Here is a 15,773-nt window from a genome sequence, read left to right as displayed (position 1 = left end):
AGTGTTGACATAAAAATTATTGGAATTTCTTACTTCGATAAACTTAGAAAAATACAACTTTTTGTAGTTATAGGAATTTAAATTCTTCTCAGAACCACATGCTGCAAGGCCACCACCACTGTACGCCAAAAAATTGAATTCGGAAAGTTAAATATAGTATAAAAAAAATCCGCAAGCTACTGAGAACTCTTAAGTTTTTGATAAAATTTACACCACAATCACCACAATTTCAATAAGATTAACGCTTGTTTCAGGTGCGGGTTGTGATTTTGAATTAGTGACGAATCTCAACCCTATGAATGTGAAATTCTTTCATTCCCGAATCAAGAATGTTCTTGATGCTTTGTGGTGGCAATGAAGGTCGTAGTAGGTAATGTGGTTGCGGTAGGTTGAAGCATATTGAATATTTTCAATCCTTTTCGGTATTCTCATTTGGATACATTCTCAATTTTTTGTTGGGTCGGTGGTTGATAACACCCAAATTTGGCTACGTAAATATTTAAGCCTTGTTTTGACCGAATCTCGATGACAAAACAATTTTTCGTACGCTTTGATGAAGTGTGGTTGCTCTATGAATTTTGTGGAACACTTAAGCAATGAAGAAATACTTCAGAACAAGGGATTTGAGCTTGAAATGAAATTTAGAATGTGTTTTAGTCTTAGTGGCTCCGACGTTTTTTACAGTGTATAATTTCTACCTGTTTTGAAAGAACAAAATCTAAATATTTGTATAGTTTGAATTCTACCATCTTTTAATACTTTGAAAACACTGATTATCTATATAAAATAGGTCTTGATCCGATTTAAAATGAGAGTTATGCGAGCGTTTTGCCAAAATGAATAGTATTTTGATCCACTGAGGGTAAAATTGTCACTTCTTTTGATGTATAAATGAGTTTGAATATAGAACACTTGGGTTAGAAAGTAAATTAAACAAGCTTTCCAACGGTTCAAATTACGCATAAATTGGAGTTCGGGAGTGTCCAAGGCAAGCACGCAAAATTGACCTATTGTGTAGCTTCAATGCGCCTCAGGCGCAATTGAGTGCGCCCCGGGTGCAGGCACAAAAACTTCGCGGCATGCCACGGATACTTCTGAAATATAATTTCCGCGAGGTTAGAACCGATAAAAAGCTTGTTAAATTTAGTTTCTAACCAGATTGGTTTTTATCCACAATCGTTTGTACATCAAAAAGTATGACCATTTTACCCTCAGCGAGTAAATAAACACATCATTTCGATAAGACGCTTGTATCCCCCTCATTCTAAATCGGATCAAGACCAATTCTGTGCTAATAAATAACATTTTCAAAGTACTAAAAGATAATGGAAACGAAGCAATAAAAATAATAAAGTTCAATTTATGAAAATGTAGTCGAAAGCAAACATATTCAAAGATGATCGGAGCCAATAAGACTGAAACACGATTCCGCGCCCTTTTACACATGCATTCTAAGTTCTATTCAGCAGTCACAACCATAGCTCTAGGATATTCGTTCATTCCGTAAGAGTTCCAAGGAGTTCATAGGGCTTTCCACACGAAATCAAATCATCAGGATTTGCCCATGGCAAGGCTTTCAAAGCCGAATCCGGTCTTTTCTACACCACGAACATTATAACTTGACCACTACGACTACCAAACCACCACCACCACCGTCATTTGACCACCCCTTGACCCCACCAATATAGTCGACAATCACTGGGCCGATATAACAAGACTGCACTTTCGTCGCCCCCATCATTTTACCTGTTATCACCACCACGATCACCTCTCTAGCATTCCACCACCGTCACTTCACCACTATTTCCACCATGATTTCACCACAACCCAACACACAAAATAGTTAAAAATGCATACAATATTAGAATCTACCGCCACCATTTCGGAAACAAAATCTCCAATACCAGAGAGTGTATGTATTTACAGAATTTTGCAATCTAATTAAAAAAATCAAGAATTTTCTTAATTTGTTTCGGATCGAGATATTTTCAGTGTTAAAACTTATCGCCAACACTTCAAACCAATATGACAAAAACAACGTTCAGACTATCCTCAATTAAAAAAAATATTGGAATACTTTTGAGTCCAATTTCTTTTAACTCACCATAATACAATCACAACGACCTGTGCCGACATAAAAAATATTGAGAATTTCTTACTTCGTTAAAGTTAGAAAAATACAACTTTTTGTACTTATAGGAATTTAAATTCTTCTCACAACCTCATGCGCCAAGGTCACCACCACTGGACGCCAAAAAATCGAATGGGAATGTTATAAATAGTATAAAAAAAAACCCCGCAAGCTACTGGGAACTCTTAAGTTTCAATAAAATTTACACCACAACCACCACAATTTCAATAAAATTGACGCTTCTTTTAGGTGGAGGTTGTGATTTTGAATTAGTGATGAATCTCAACCCTATGAATGTGAAATTCTTACATTCCCGAATCAAGAATGTTCTTGATGCATTGTGGTGACAATGAAGGTCGTAGTTGGTGATGTGGTTGCAGTAGGTTGAAGCATATTGAATATTTTCAATCCTTTTGGGTATTCTCCTTTGGAAACATTCTCAATTTTTTGTTGGGTCGGTGGTTGAAAACACCCAAATTTGGCTATGTAAAATACTTAAGCCTTGTTTTGACCGAATCTCGACGACAAAACAATTTTTCGTACGCTTCGTTGAAGTGTGGTTGCTCTATGAATTTTGTGAAACACTTAAGCAATGAAGAAATACTTCAGAACAAGGGATTTGAGCATGAAATGAAACTTAGAATGTGTTTTAGCCTTATTGGCTCCAACGTTTTTTACAATGGTATGCTTTCTATCCGTTTTTAAAGAATGAAATCTAAATATTTCTATAGTTGGATTCCACCATCTTTAATGAGTTTGAATCTAGAACACTTGGGTTAGAAAGTAAATTCAACAAGCTTTTCAACTATTCAAATCACGCGTAAATCGAAGTTTAGGAGTGTTCGTAGTAAGCCCACAAAATTAGACCTATTGTGCAGCTTTAATAAGGCATGTGCGCCTCTGGCATAGTTGAGTGCACCCCAGGCACATATACAAAATTGCACAAACTTTGTGGCATGCCGTGGACACTCCCGAAATCCAATTGGCGCAAAATTAGAACCGTTAAAAAGTTTGTTAAATCTAGTTTCTAACCAAAGTGGTTTTGGTCCACGATCATTTGTACATTAAAAACATGACAATTTTACTTTCAGCGAGTCAAAAAACCGCATCATTTCGATGGGACGCTCATATCCCCTTAAGTTTATGGTGTTTAATCATTCGGCTCGGCAAGTTTGAAAATGTTCATATAATATGGCAAAAAATTAAAAATCCCAATTGTTCGGTATTTTTCATCTTTAGTGAATATTCTTTTGTTATTTATCGGAGTTATTCTTTTGAAACGAATTATTAATCCAAAACATATAACTTCAGTATGAAAAATTCAAAAAAGATGAACTTATTGAAGAAGGGGATGTGAAATCTTTAACATTATAATTTGGAAAATGATATTGACACTTTAAAAATTGATCCAGGCACTCCAAAATCGGTACAATTCCAAAGCTATATTCTTTTATTTTTGGAGTGTCTGCATCAATTTTTGGAGTGCCAATATCATTTCCTTATAATTTTGGTACAAAAGTAAACTTGATTTTACTCCCTAGTCCCTGCCCTTAATTTTCTTCCTTTCGTGGTTCTATTTTTCAAGCTCCAAACGCCTACTTATGCGCGAGAGAGAGAGAGAGAGAGAGAGAGAGAGAGAGAATGGAGAGAATGAGTGGGAGCAGCAGCAACAACGTGAACTCGGTTTTTTACGCGGAGACGTACCATCCGATTCAGGCCGGAAGCATCGACGGCACCGACACTCTCCCTCACGACAACGCCGTCTACCGAGCCCTCCTCTGTTCCCAAGCCGGCCTCTGTAATTTCCTTAACCCCCACTTTAATTACGATAATACAGTTCACGAGTAATTTAATAATGTTGCTTCCGATGATATGATTCGTTACCTTCTGTAATCAGCCAAGAATTTGGTTTTTGGGGTTTGTTTTTACGTAGTGATCCCTTTTGTGCTTTTATTTTCTATACAGTGCTACCACATTAATTATAACTGAACATGTCTATGTTGGCATGCTCATCCGATACAAAACAGATGTTGTTATGTTCCTATGTTACCTGGAACGCGGATTGTTCCGGTATGAGGAAGGAACGGGAACATGATATGCTGCATGCTTAAATTGTGGTACCCTAGGGTAGGCTACTATAGATAACAAAACTAAAACTTAGTCTTACAAGTGATAAACATCTGTGAAACTAAGTGTTGTTTGTCAAATTTATTCATACAAAACATATTTCTTTAGGAGCATAATGAGTCAATGACCGAAGTTCTTACACTTTCTCCTCCACCGAAATTCTATTTTTTCTCTATTTTTACCATTATAAGTTGACATTTTGGGGAAAGCTTATGGGATCACTTTGGATCGCTAAATTTACCGTTTTGGAACGGTAGGGTATTATGTTTCGAAATGTTCGTACCAAAACGTTATTCGCTAGGGTAGTAGAGTTCCCTGGTAACATAGGTATGTTCATAAATTTTATATTTATTCTTTGAAGCTCAGTGCAAATTGTTAGCCTTAAAATCTCCACTAGCTGCAAAACTCTTAAGTTTATTATGTACGACTATTCATAAAGGCCCCGTTTGATAAGCCTCTCCGGGAGTTGGGATTGGATTGCTATGGTGGGGTATTAGCAATACCGTGTTTGGTTTACAAATTGGGTCCGGATTGGTAGTCCGATCGGACTACTAAGACCCCAAATTGGGGGTATTAACATTACCCCCTGGGACTTGGTATGACCAGTCCAATCCCATCCCTTAACACTACAATGACCAAACTCTCCCTCCCCTCCCTCCCTGCTCAAGCCATACCTGTTGCCAGACTGCTCCAGTTGCCGGAGCCGAAGTAAATCTGAAAAATCTGTGCGTGTTCTATTCGTTTCTGTTGTGTGTCTGAGAGAGAGAGAGAGAGAGAGAGAGAGAGAGACGTCAACCATGCCATGGTTGATTGGAGAGAGAGACAGAGAGGGCGGCGGAAAACAGCTACACAGACACAGCAAAGAATGGGAACTGGAAGTAGATAGGTTAGAGAAGACGAGAAGTTATTAATAAGAGCCCTAAAATCCCACAATAACCGTATATGTGTACATGTGTATTTGTGTATAACCGTATCTTCATGACTTCAATAGTCAATTTGGAGTCTGTTTTATATGTAGTTGTTTCTAAGCTCAACAAATTGGAGGATTTGCAGATGATCCATTTGGGGATCCAAAGTTAAAGGAAACCACACAAACACACACAAATAGAAGCATTTAAACTCTATCTCGATGAATACCCATTTCAACTGTCTATTTCACAGTTGTTTATAAGCTCAAAATTGGGTAATACATACATATATTCACTCACACCCCGGCACTCTTAATTTGTACGTACGTATGTATATAAGATGTTTATGTATAGAACCATTACTTCACAACTTTAATAGCCATTTGGAGTCTGTTTCTTCACAGTAAGCAGTTGCTTTTTAAGCTCAAAATTGCGTAATACACCCGTATATACACATATCCACACACGTACAACACAAAGACAAACATAAAATTCCATCTTGATTCAATACCCACTTCAATTCTGTTTATTTCACGGTTGTTTCTAAGCTCAAAATTGGGTAATACATACATCTATTCACTCACACCCCCACACCCCCACACTTGATCTTGAATTTTACATATGTATGTATATAAGATGAATCTGTGTATAAATATTTTTTCACGACTTAAATAGCTCATTTGAAGTCTGTTTCATTCACAATCGTTTCTAAGCTCAAGAATTGGGTAATTTGCAGATGACCCATTTGGGGATCCTAAGGTTAAAGGAAACCCTTACTGTACTATCTTCGTGGGTCACCTTTCCCACCTCACTACAGAAGAATCTCTTCGCAAGGTTCCGTTTTGCCCTTTTCAATTTGTTTGTTTGGTTTCGGAGAAATCCCAGGACAATAAAATGAAAACCTGAAAGGATATAAGTCTCCAATTTCATTCTTTGTTAATTTTTTTTTTTTTTTTATGGTTTTTGTGTGTTCCAGGCTATGAGCAAATACGGAAAGGTTAAGAACTTGCGATTGGTCAGACACATTGGTATGCTATTTTTCTCTTTCCTAGTTGGTATCTTCTTGTTGTCAAAAAGGTTCCTTATGCCAATTGGTACCCTTGTTGGCCATGTGGATTTAAATTTTATTGGTACGAGTTAATCAGCCAGCCATTTCTACTTAGAATCTCTGCTGCTGTTTAGGCATTCAATTTTTTCCCGACAAACTTAGCCCAGACTAGACCATGCTGAAGTGATAATTAACTAGTTTTGGACCCCTTTTCTCTTCAACTAATATTTCAAGATTGTTATCTGAATCATACTTTAAAACATCCTCCATCAAATGCAAATTTCCCTGAGTTCCTTCCAAACTGTGGAATTTGGCAAAAGAAATATCCATCCAGAAAATCTAGATGCTGGGACTTGGGAGTAGTGGACTGGATAGACTGGTATTCAGATTTCTATGAATGAAAGCGCTTGCCTATTCACTCAGACCTCTGTTACATCAACTCAGGTACAAGCACCCGTGCAGTTTGTTTCCAATGGCACATTCTTAAAACGTTACTAAATTATCTCTGGAGATTGATAACCTTAACATTCTCTTTCCCCTTATGTTGTATTCAAAGATTAATGTTTAACTCTAGTCTCTAGCATGGCTAGCCTTGAAGTTCTACACGTTAACCAGTCATGCAATTCAATGGGATGCCAATCAAAGAAATAGTCATGTATTGTTATGCAGTACATATGGCATGGCTGTTATCTTCTTTTTAGTGTCTGTCTCTGTGTGTGTGTGTGTGTGTGTATAATTATTTTGGACATATATCTAGGACTTATCCGGGATTACTAGTAAATCATGTTTTGGCACTATCTCATAATTTCCCTGTACCGAAGAAACTGCCTGCCTTGTGAAATCTTTATTTTAATGGGCATATAAACATCTGATTTTTTTGTTTAAATTTTGGGTTTGCAGTTACTGGTGCCTCACGTGGTTATGCGTTTGTTGAATTTGAGACTGAAAGAGAGATGCGGCGGGCGTATGAGGTAATTAGTACACTTTCTTCTCTGTTTCACAATTATTCCTTGACAAATTTTAGTCATTTGGGGAGCTAGTCCTGCCATGGTTTTGATCGCAACCAATTAACTGTGCAACCTGGATGTGAGATGAATCTGTTTTATTGTCTTTTAACATCTATGCATGGATGGTTGCTATGCTTTTCTATGGTATCTTTTGGTTGCTATGCTTTTCTATGGTGTCTTTTGGATTTCTTTATCCTTATGTTTTTTCAGTTTTGGTATATGATAAAAAATGTTATATGTATTCAGTTTTGCCGTATATCTTGCAATTATGATTGAAGATGAAGAAAGTTGAATTTATCAATTAGTGTTTGCTGAAATAGTGTGGAATTGTTTGGACCGAAGAATTGAGGGCTTGAACATAGCACAAAACAGTTGGTGCACATGCTCTTTGAGTTCTGAGCTTATATTATGCAGTCTGATATTCTGTGATTGTAATACTTATTTTTAAAGCTTTCGTCCATTGGTACCACTCGAATATCTATACTGAGTCACCGACAATCTTCAGAGAATCCTTATGCTTCTTATTCCCTTTTGTGTTTCTATAAAGGATGATGATACAACGGTTGTTGGTCTGTAATTGTATGTAATCAATATCATTCCCCCTATGTTTTATTGCTTCTCAACTGTAATATATGTGTTGGCTAGCGGGGTCATGCAAACTGAAAATTGGGACTCTGTTGCTTCTTTCCATCCTCTATTGTGCAGGATGCTCACCATTCACTAATCGATGATTCTGAAGTTTTGGTTGATTATAACAGACAACAGTTGATGCCTGGATGGATTCCAAGAAGGTTAGGTTAGTTAAAACTTTCACCACCTCGACACTTTATCAAATTACTCGGATCAGTTTTTATGTCATTTCTTTTCGCAGGAGGGGGTCTTGCTGGTAGGAAGGAATCAGGACAGCTCCGCTTTGGTGGACGAGAGAAACCATTTCGAGCTCCTCTGTATGCATCCATTCTCTTTTATAGTTGTACATTGAGCTATCAGATTATTGTGTTGTTTTGCTATCGGATTATTGTGTTCTGCAACCTTTCTACGCTGTCACATAGTTTTTTGGCCCCTTTTGATATAGTTTTTAAAAACTTGTGTGTCGTTCGTTATCATGCCAAGTAGGGGTACAACCTTAGTGCAGGACTAAGCATAAAGGGCAAGTCCCCTACAAAAAAATTTAGGCGACCCCAATTGATGGGACTTAAGGCTCGGTTTGGTTTGGTTTAGTTATGGTTAGATTCTTCAACTTTGTCATTTCCTTGTCCAAAACCTTTATCCTAATACAACCGGAGAGAAATTCGATCCTAGAAATTCCTTTTAGCCAAAACTTGAATGTACTCATCAGGTTTCTGTTTAGCACATGGTCCAGCTTCTAAACCTCCTCAAATATTCATTCAGGCCTTAACTCTCATCATCCAAATACTTCAGATAAGGCTTAAGTTTGCCACATTCCAAGCCAACAGGACCTGCTTCGAGAACAACCCATGTTATCTACTCTGTGACTACGTAGGATAATCAGTTCAACCTAAAAGATGGGAGAAAAACATGCGACCCCAAGCTACCCGTCCACATCTTCTCTTCCTCCAAAGGCAAATAGTTCATTGATGCATGCTTCAAATAACTTGGGTTGAGGCTAACTAAATTTAGATGGGCTTAAGGTAGGAGTAGATTATAGGATTAAAGGTTCTTGAAGGCAGGATATCGTTTATGGAGTTTATGGATGGAAGAATACTTGAATAGGTCTGAATTAAGAAGTTGCAGTTGCAGTAAATAACATGTACAGACTGTAGAGGCCTTGGACGGAGGCTATTCTATGAATTTATCATTACATGTGAGGCATATAGTCAGGGGAGGGTTTGAGCTTGGTTAGGGCTTAATGGGAAGGGTTTAGGGGCTACTGTTCTGTGGCTGTAAACCGTGCTTTTGAATAGAGTGAGGGGTAATTTGAGCCATGATAAGCCCCTCGTGAAATATAGGTCATGAGTTCAAACCATATGAACCATTTGACTCGTTCAAATGCTGCGATTTGGTTCATTCAAATGCAGCCTGTATAGTGTCTGTGTCTTCTTGTTAGAATTGCACTGATTATACAAAGATCATCATATTACTATCTGGAATTGAGAGCTTTGATCCATTCATGAATTTTTTTTTTGATCGGCCATTCGAGAAATATTTTTTTCAAGATTCTGGGGTGTGCTGAGTTCTTGGTGATCTTAGAGGTGAATCTATTGAGTATAAGTACTGCGAATAACATGCTGATTTGAGACGGAGGTTTGCTGAATTTGATGAAGGCGACATGGTTATGGTTTGAGTCAAACCAGAATGGTATCCTAAAGGCGTTTATAAGAAACTTTATTCAAAGAGTGCTGGTTCATTTAAAGTTCTCAAGAAAATTAGCTCTAACGCATATGTGCTTGAATTACCTGCTGATATGGGCGTAAGTAACTTATTCAATATTGAGGATCTGACTCCATATTCTGGGCATGTTGAGGGCAGTAACCGGGCTGACCCTGTGGCATCTCTCCTGGCATCCAAATGTTTCAAGGATGAAATCGAAGACGTGGTTAATCATCAAATTGTTTCAACTCGACATGGAGGTTGTCAAAAGTATCTCATTAAGTGGAAGGGGCGTTCACTTTCTGATTGTACTTGGATAACCAATGAGGAGTTTCACCACCTCGACCCTGACCTTCATGAACGGTCCCATGCTTTTAACTCATTGGGGTCGAGTTCTCTCAAGCCGGGAAGAGTTGATGGAAAATGGCATCACCCAATAAAAGTCTATAAAAGGCATGGATTGGATGGTTCTAAAGCCCAAGCCTTATCTATCTATCTACCTATCAATGTCCTATGGAAATGTATTTGAGCCCCACAAGTCTCCAAACCCCCATTCCTAATTTTCTAGAATTTTGAAAAAAAAATTTGTTGATAACAGAGAGAGAGAAAGAGAGAGGAATGTGGGGGAGGGAGGGAGGGAGGGAGGGAGGGGGAGGGAGCGAGAGACGTGGGGGGTTAGAAAAAATCATTTTATGCTTCTGGGTACCGTCACGTGGTGCCCCAAATTCATTTTTCACCACATGTCTTTTAATGAATAAAATGAGACCAATGCTTGCATGCATCGAACACGAGATCAAAAAAAATATTAAACTATCTTTTTATCAACTAGCGTAGTGCCCGTTCGATACACGGGGCTGATAAAAAAACCAACAACAACATAACATAACCCATCTAGTCCCCAATCATTGGGGGTATGGGCGGGGGATGATTGGAGACAGACCTAACCTTTGGCAATATATGCACAAAGTGACTGCTCTCAGAATACCACTGAAACAGTGGCCCCCTAAACCTCCAAGAACCGAGGAGCTACAGAGACGTTTTGTTGTAGAACTATGCCCCCAAATCAAAGCCAATGTGATTATTTTTATCCCGTGCATAGAACGGGCACAAACGCTAGTTTTGGCTTATGCTGGATGATGTGGGGCCTAATTGGGACTAGCATTGACTAGAACATTAAAGGCTATGACTTTTCATGAAGAAGTGTCTTTTCGTTTAGGGAAGTTTGACCACATATTTAATGCATTCAACCATTATGGAACACATTCATCCTATCCATCCATCTAGCGAATAGGAATAGTTATTTGCATTCACGCATTCATTCTACCTAGACCTATTAGGAATAGGAATAGTTATTTGCATTCACAAGTTCTATGGAGTCTATACAAGTGACGTAATCTCAGGAGCTTGAATTATGATTGAATGAATGAAAATTTACAAGAGCTGCAAGTTTTGATGATTGTGTAATGCAATCTCATTCTTTGGTATGATACTAAAGAGGCCTTAGGTGTGATGCCTTTGGTAACCTAGGTGTGAGGCCTAGATCTATCCTTCCCTACCCTTTCTCTCCTCCTTACAAAATACTATTCACGTGCATTGTCCACAACCCCAAAACAGCCCCTTTCTCTTGTGTTTGATTATACTTAGCCTTATTTCAATCTTGTCCTACATCACCAACTTCAACGACAAATATTATCTTGTGCACACATGGCAACCAATTTAAAAATAGGAATCAACGAAAACATTCAGCAGCTTGTCCCTGTTTTTTTAAGGATGTGTTCACATGGCCACCCCGGAAATAGACGGTATTCTTTATTGGGGCACAAGTAATCCAGTAGAGGTGGTCGTCAATTGGGCAAGCGGATGGGTACACATTGGAAAATAGCTTGTGGGATTTTCAACCATAAATCATTTTACAGCGAGGAAAGTAAAAGATTTTCCCAAAATTTTGTTTACCAGGCTTTTCAACAGCCAAACTTAAGAATTCGGTTTGAATGTTGCTCCATGCCAGGCCTATCTTTCTTTTAAAACATGCAACTAATGTATTATTGACCTCTTCCATAACCAGGCGATCAATCCCCTGGGATGATTTGAAAAGACTTGGCATTCCCCTTCCTCCAGAAGGACGATACATGTCACGCTTTCAGGTAATTTTCTTCCCCAAACCATATTACATAGTGGCAGGTTGCCGCTGCAGTAAAAACACAATAATCGTTCCCAAAGAAACTGTTAGCTCCCTCGAAGGAGTTGCACTGCCTGTAGAACTGTTGCTTAAATTTCCTCAATTTTCACATACAATGCTTTAACATTAATCGTTTGTGACTTTATTGTTGTTTCTGTTATACTTTTTTTTTTTTTAATGATGATTCCTGAGCTAGCTTCTTACCAGACTTGAATTCATCACCAAGCCTTCCTTCTTGGAATTTTTGTTATTTGTCCCTGGCTGTAGGTTCCATCCCCGCCACGAAGAAAAAGGAGCTCTGTCGACAGGGAAGAACACTCTCACAGGCGCCAGAAACATGGTAAGCATTCTCATAGACGTGAGAGGACGAGGTCCACTAGTCGGGATCGCTCTTCGGGTGACTAGATTGTATGTCAAGAGGGAGGGAGGGAGGGAGAGAGAAGTGTTAAATCTTTGCCTAATTTGGTGCTTTTTCTGAGTTATGGATGTAGCATATATATTACCATAATCCATCTGTCTTCCATACTTTTGCCCCGTCTTCGAATGTACATATGCTTCTCATTGGATCATGCAATTTCCTTTGCTTTCAATATCCATATGCCCGTTACAAACAAAAGAAATACCCGAATCTTCAATTGGCAAATGGCAACATTTTGCTCAAGGCAAGTCACACAAACTGAGGTCGGATTTCCAAATATTCTTTAGCCAAATTACGTTTAGAACTGCATTGAACAGTAATCATGTTGAAATGCTAGATTACATAATGATGTTTCTAACTATGTCATCACTTGGCACTTCTAAATTTTATTTGCAAAACTCCGGTGGCATTTTTTTTGTTCTGCCGAACGTAAGAAATGCTAGTATGTTAGATTACTACATAAGATCGGTCGCTGGTTCATGATTTCAAACTTGCGACCTACCAAATGCAAAGGAACAAACAATGGGCTAAGTCCAAGGTCTGCTCTGCCGTTGTTCAGTCACTATTCATAACGAAGAATTCCAATTCCCAGGGATGGAATCATTCAAGGATGATTTACTGGAGGCACTTTACCATTGACTTCCATATTTATGTATTGGTCAATTTAAATTCGTATTACCTCGTGTAAATTTTACCCCGTCCAAAGCTGACTTGTATACATCTAGGGTGGGCTTGTAAATTTGTATTGACTTGTGGTGTAAGTTTTTATCCCCCCACCAATCAAACGCGACGTTTTTGCTATCCGGATAACACTGGCCGATTCTACAAAATTTAGAGTTTTTTTTTCAAATACGCGTTTCGCGGTAGTGAATACTCATTCGCAAACTTACTTTGCGTTTTGTGAATTGTCGAGATACTTTTTGCGTGTTCTCTGACGACCTAAGACGGACCGGGAGATCCTGCCAAGCAGGGGTGCTGAGTGCATCTCGGCCGTCCAAAAGTGCAAAGGTACCGAACGGATTTTAAAAAAATGAAAAGGAAAAGGAAAAAGATGTTTCGATCCGGGCCGTTGATTCCGAGATGAACGGCCGGATTGGCCGCTTGGCACCCGCTCAGCAGGGTCCCCGGGTCCACCTAAGACCGGTCAATCTTCATCTCCTAATACTAGTAGTACATATTTAAGTTTTATTAGTAAAAAAAATTAATATGTTTATGGATAGGGGAGAAAAAATTTCATGTCTTTAAATTGGTCGTGGGCCCCTGTGAATGTGAATTGCCTACCATAATAATTATACTCCCTCCGTTCTTTTTAAGTGTTCCGCTACGTAACTCCAATTTATTAAGAAAACATTATTATTACACTTTTCACATCAACTTTTACTTCTATTTTTCCTACTTACTCTCTATGGAGACATCATCCTTACATTTTTGCTCACGAACTTTTCAAAATGGAATATATTTTTAGGAGCAAAATGGAAAATGTACCAATTTTTACCCACTAACTTTACAAAATGGACATTATTAAAGAACAACCCAAAATAAAATACTAGATTTAAAAAAGGGAACGGAGGGAGTACATTATTATCATAGCCATCGTAGTCTCTTACTAATGTTGTTTGTGACGTACTTAAATTTCTAAAGAATGCAATAATCGTCACCCCCGAATTATGCTGAAAAGTATATATAATCCACAAGATCATACATATTTGCCTCTTCCAATTTACAATAATGCACCCGTTCATGTCTTAAAGTAATTATACCTCAAACTTATGTGCACATCGACTTATTTTCTTCCCGATCTGGTGGGGAGCACACCCATCAACCACTCGGACTAATCCTCGGCTCAGTTTGGATGACAGTAATCTTGAGGAGGAGTGAAAATGAGATGTCATATTGTCATGATTCCTATGTTACTAGAATAGGAATGTGATGTGTGATTCCTAATTACATCCGTTCTCCTTGTTCCTATTGTCATTGTAACAACTTCAATGACTAATGATATATTTTTACTTTCAAAAAAAAAAAAAAGAACATATTCAGGATGACATATTCTACGAGGAATTACATTCCCAAACTAAATAGGAATCCGATCCCTCTCATTTCCATGGTAATCCTAGATTTCGACCTCAATCCGTAAAGAAAATACAATGTTTGACTCTAACAAAATTTTAAAATTACGGATGATATCGAATTATTAGGAATTTGATTATTCAATTCTTGTTCTGATGTTTGAATTGATTATATCGATTGCAATTTCTACAACCAACATGTTATTTTTAATTACAATGCCACATAATATTGTTAGAAATGGTTTTTTTTTTTTTTCTTTTTTTGGCTTGCTTTAGAATTGAACAAACTAATATGTGAGAAAGTTACATCTAACCCGAAAACAATTACTAAAAATCTGTATATAAATCTCTTGCGTTGCCAAACACATGCCCACAGATTAATCCCACGGTCGGTGCCTGACTGACGAAGCTTGATTGGCCAGCATTTTTAAAAGTCAACTGTTGACACATTTTGACACAAACTTTTTGAGCAGATCTGATAGCTGATTGGCCGGTGGCCTTTAAACTTAAGCAAGCAGTCACAGTGTAATCATCACATTGGACAAAAACACGCTTAATTACACAGTTGGTCTCCAGAATATGTCGGTGATGTCATTTTGGTACCCAATTATCAATAACTAGACGTCTGGGCACAAGCAATGTATGTGCAAATCGTATTGAGTAAAAGAGGAACCGAAAATTCTTCTAATTAAATGAATCTTTAAATTCTATTGATCCACACAAAATTTGCAAATGGAACGACTACTAATAAGAAAGAACCTCACTTGAATTGTAGGGTACTCTATATCTCCACTAATTGCTTTCGGTTCCATCCTTGTCTACCCCACTAGTGTTGCGTTCAATTTCAAGAGTTATTTCTTGCATGCTCCTTTGACGAAAATCTGATCTCAACTTTTCCTTCTTTGTCTGGTATTGAATGCAAGAATAGGAGGACTGAGTTTGGGGCAGGAAATGTTGCGAAAGGAAAATGCACTAGGAGCCTACATGACTTGAAATGGTTATACAGGCAAAAGTCATCTAATTGGCATAAACTATTTTGTATCGGGTAAATTTGGGACATACAAAATGTGAGCCGGTCTCAAATCTTTGTTTACACAATAAAAGGATGTTCACTTTAAAGTAGTAATAGATGAGTAAATGAGTGTTTAAATGGTCACATAATGGATTTCGTCGAGATCTACTATCAGAAGTAGGGAACATCTTTGTACACTTGATGAGCAGTTTCAAAATGCACAAACTGTGCCATGATTTGGAAAATTTGATGCAATTGGGCCATGGCAATGGCATGAGCATTGTTCTCAAGATTTTCGTCACGTTTACGAGCTATATGTTTTCGACACATCCTTATAAATGATTTACTATAATTTTGAATGACCTCCGAAGAATAAGAACCTATTCTTTTTGCAATAGCTATTCACCCACACCAGCCACACTAATCGTGAATCTTTCTACTATCACAAGTAGGCTTCCTCGTACACAACATACGATAAAACAGGATGACTACAAGAGAAAGAATGTTACAAGTACATGATATAAACAAAAATGGGTGAGAATC

The 15,773-nt window shown here is 38.0% G+C and overlaps 1 protein-coding gene across 2 annotated transcripts; it reads left to right on the top strand.

The window, feature by feature from the left end:
- Positions 1 to 3,679: 3,679 nt before the first annotated feature.
- On the top strand, positions 3,680 to 12,299 carry LOC131316515 (U11/U12 small nuclear ribonucleoprotein 35 kDa protein). Of its 2 annotated transcripts, XM_058345916.1 has the most exons (8): positions 3,681 to 3,929; positions 5,903 to 6,000; positions 6,143 to 6,194; positions 7,115 to 7,185; positions 7,927 to 8,017; positions 8,093 to 8,168; positions 11,618 to 11,696; positions 11,999 to 12,260. In XM_058345916.1, exons 1-8 carry the CDS (start codon positions 3,773 to 3,775, stop codon positions 12,134 to 12,136), a joined length of 762 nt encoding a protein of 253 aa, XP_058201899.1. In that variant the 5' UTR covers positions 3,681 to 3,772; the 3' UTR covers positions 12,137 to 12,260. The 2 variants fall into 2 exon arrangements, with proteins under 2 accessions (XP_058201898.1, XP_058201899.1); XM_058345915.1 differs by having other exon boundaries at positions 3,680 to 3,929; positions 11,618 to 12,299.
- Positions 12,300 to 15,773: the final 3,474 nt, after the last annotated feature.

The sequence above is a fragment of the Rhododendron vialii genome, chromosome 2a (genome assembly GCF_030253575.1).
Source record: "Rhododendron vialii isolate Sample 1 chromosome 2a, ASM3025357v1".
NCBI classification, from domain to species: Eukaryota; Viridiplantae; Streptophyta; class Magnoliopsida; order Ericales; family Ericaceae; genus Rhododendron; species Rhododendron vialii.
This window is presented reverse-complemented; position numbering and strand designations above follow the sequence as displayed.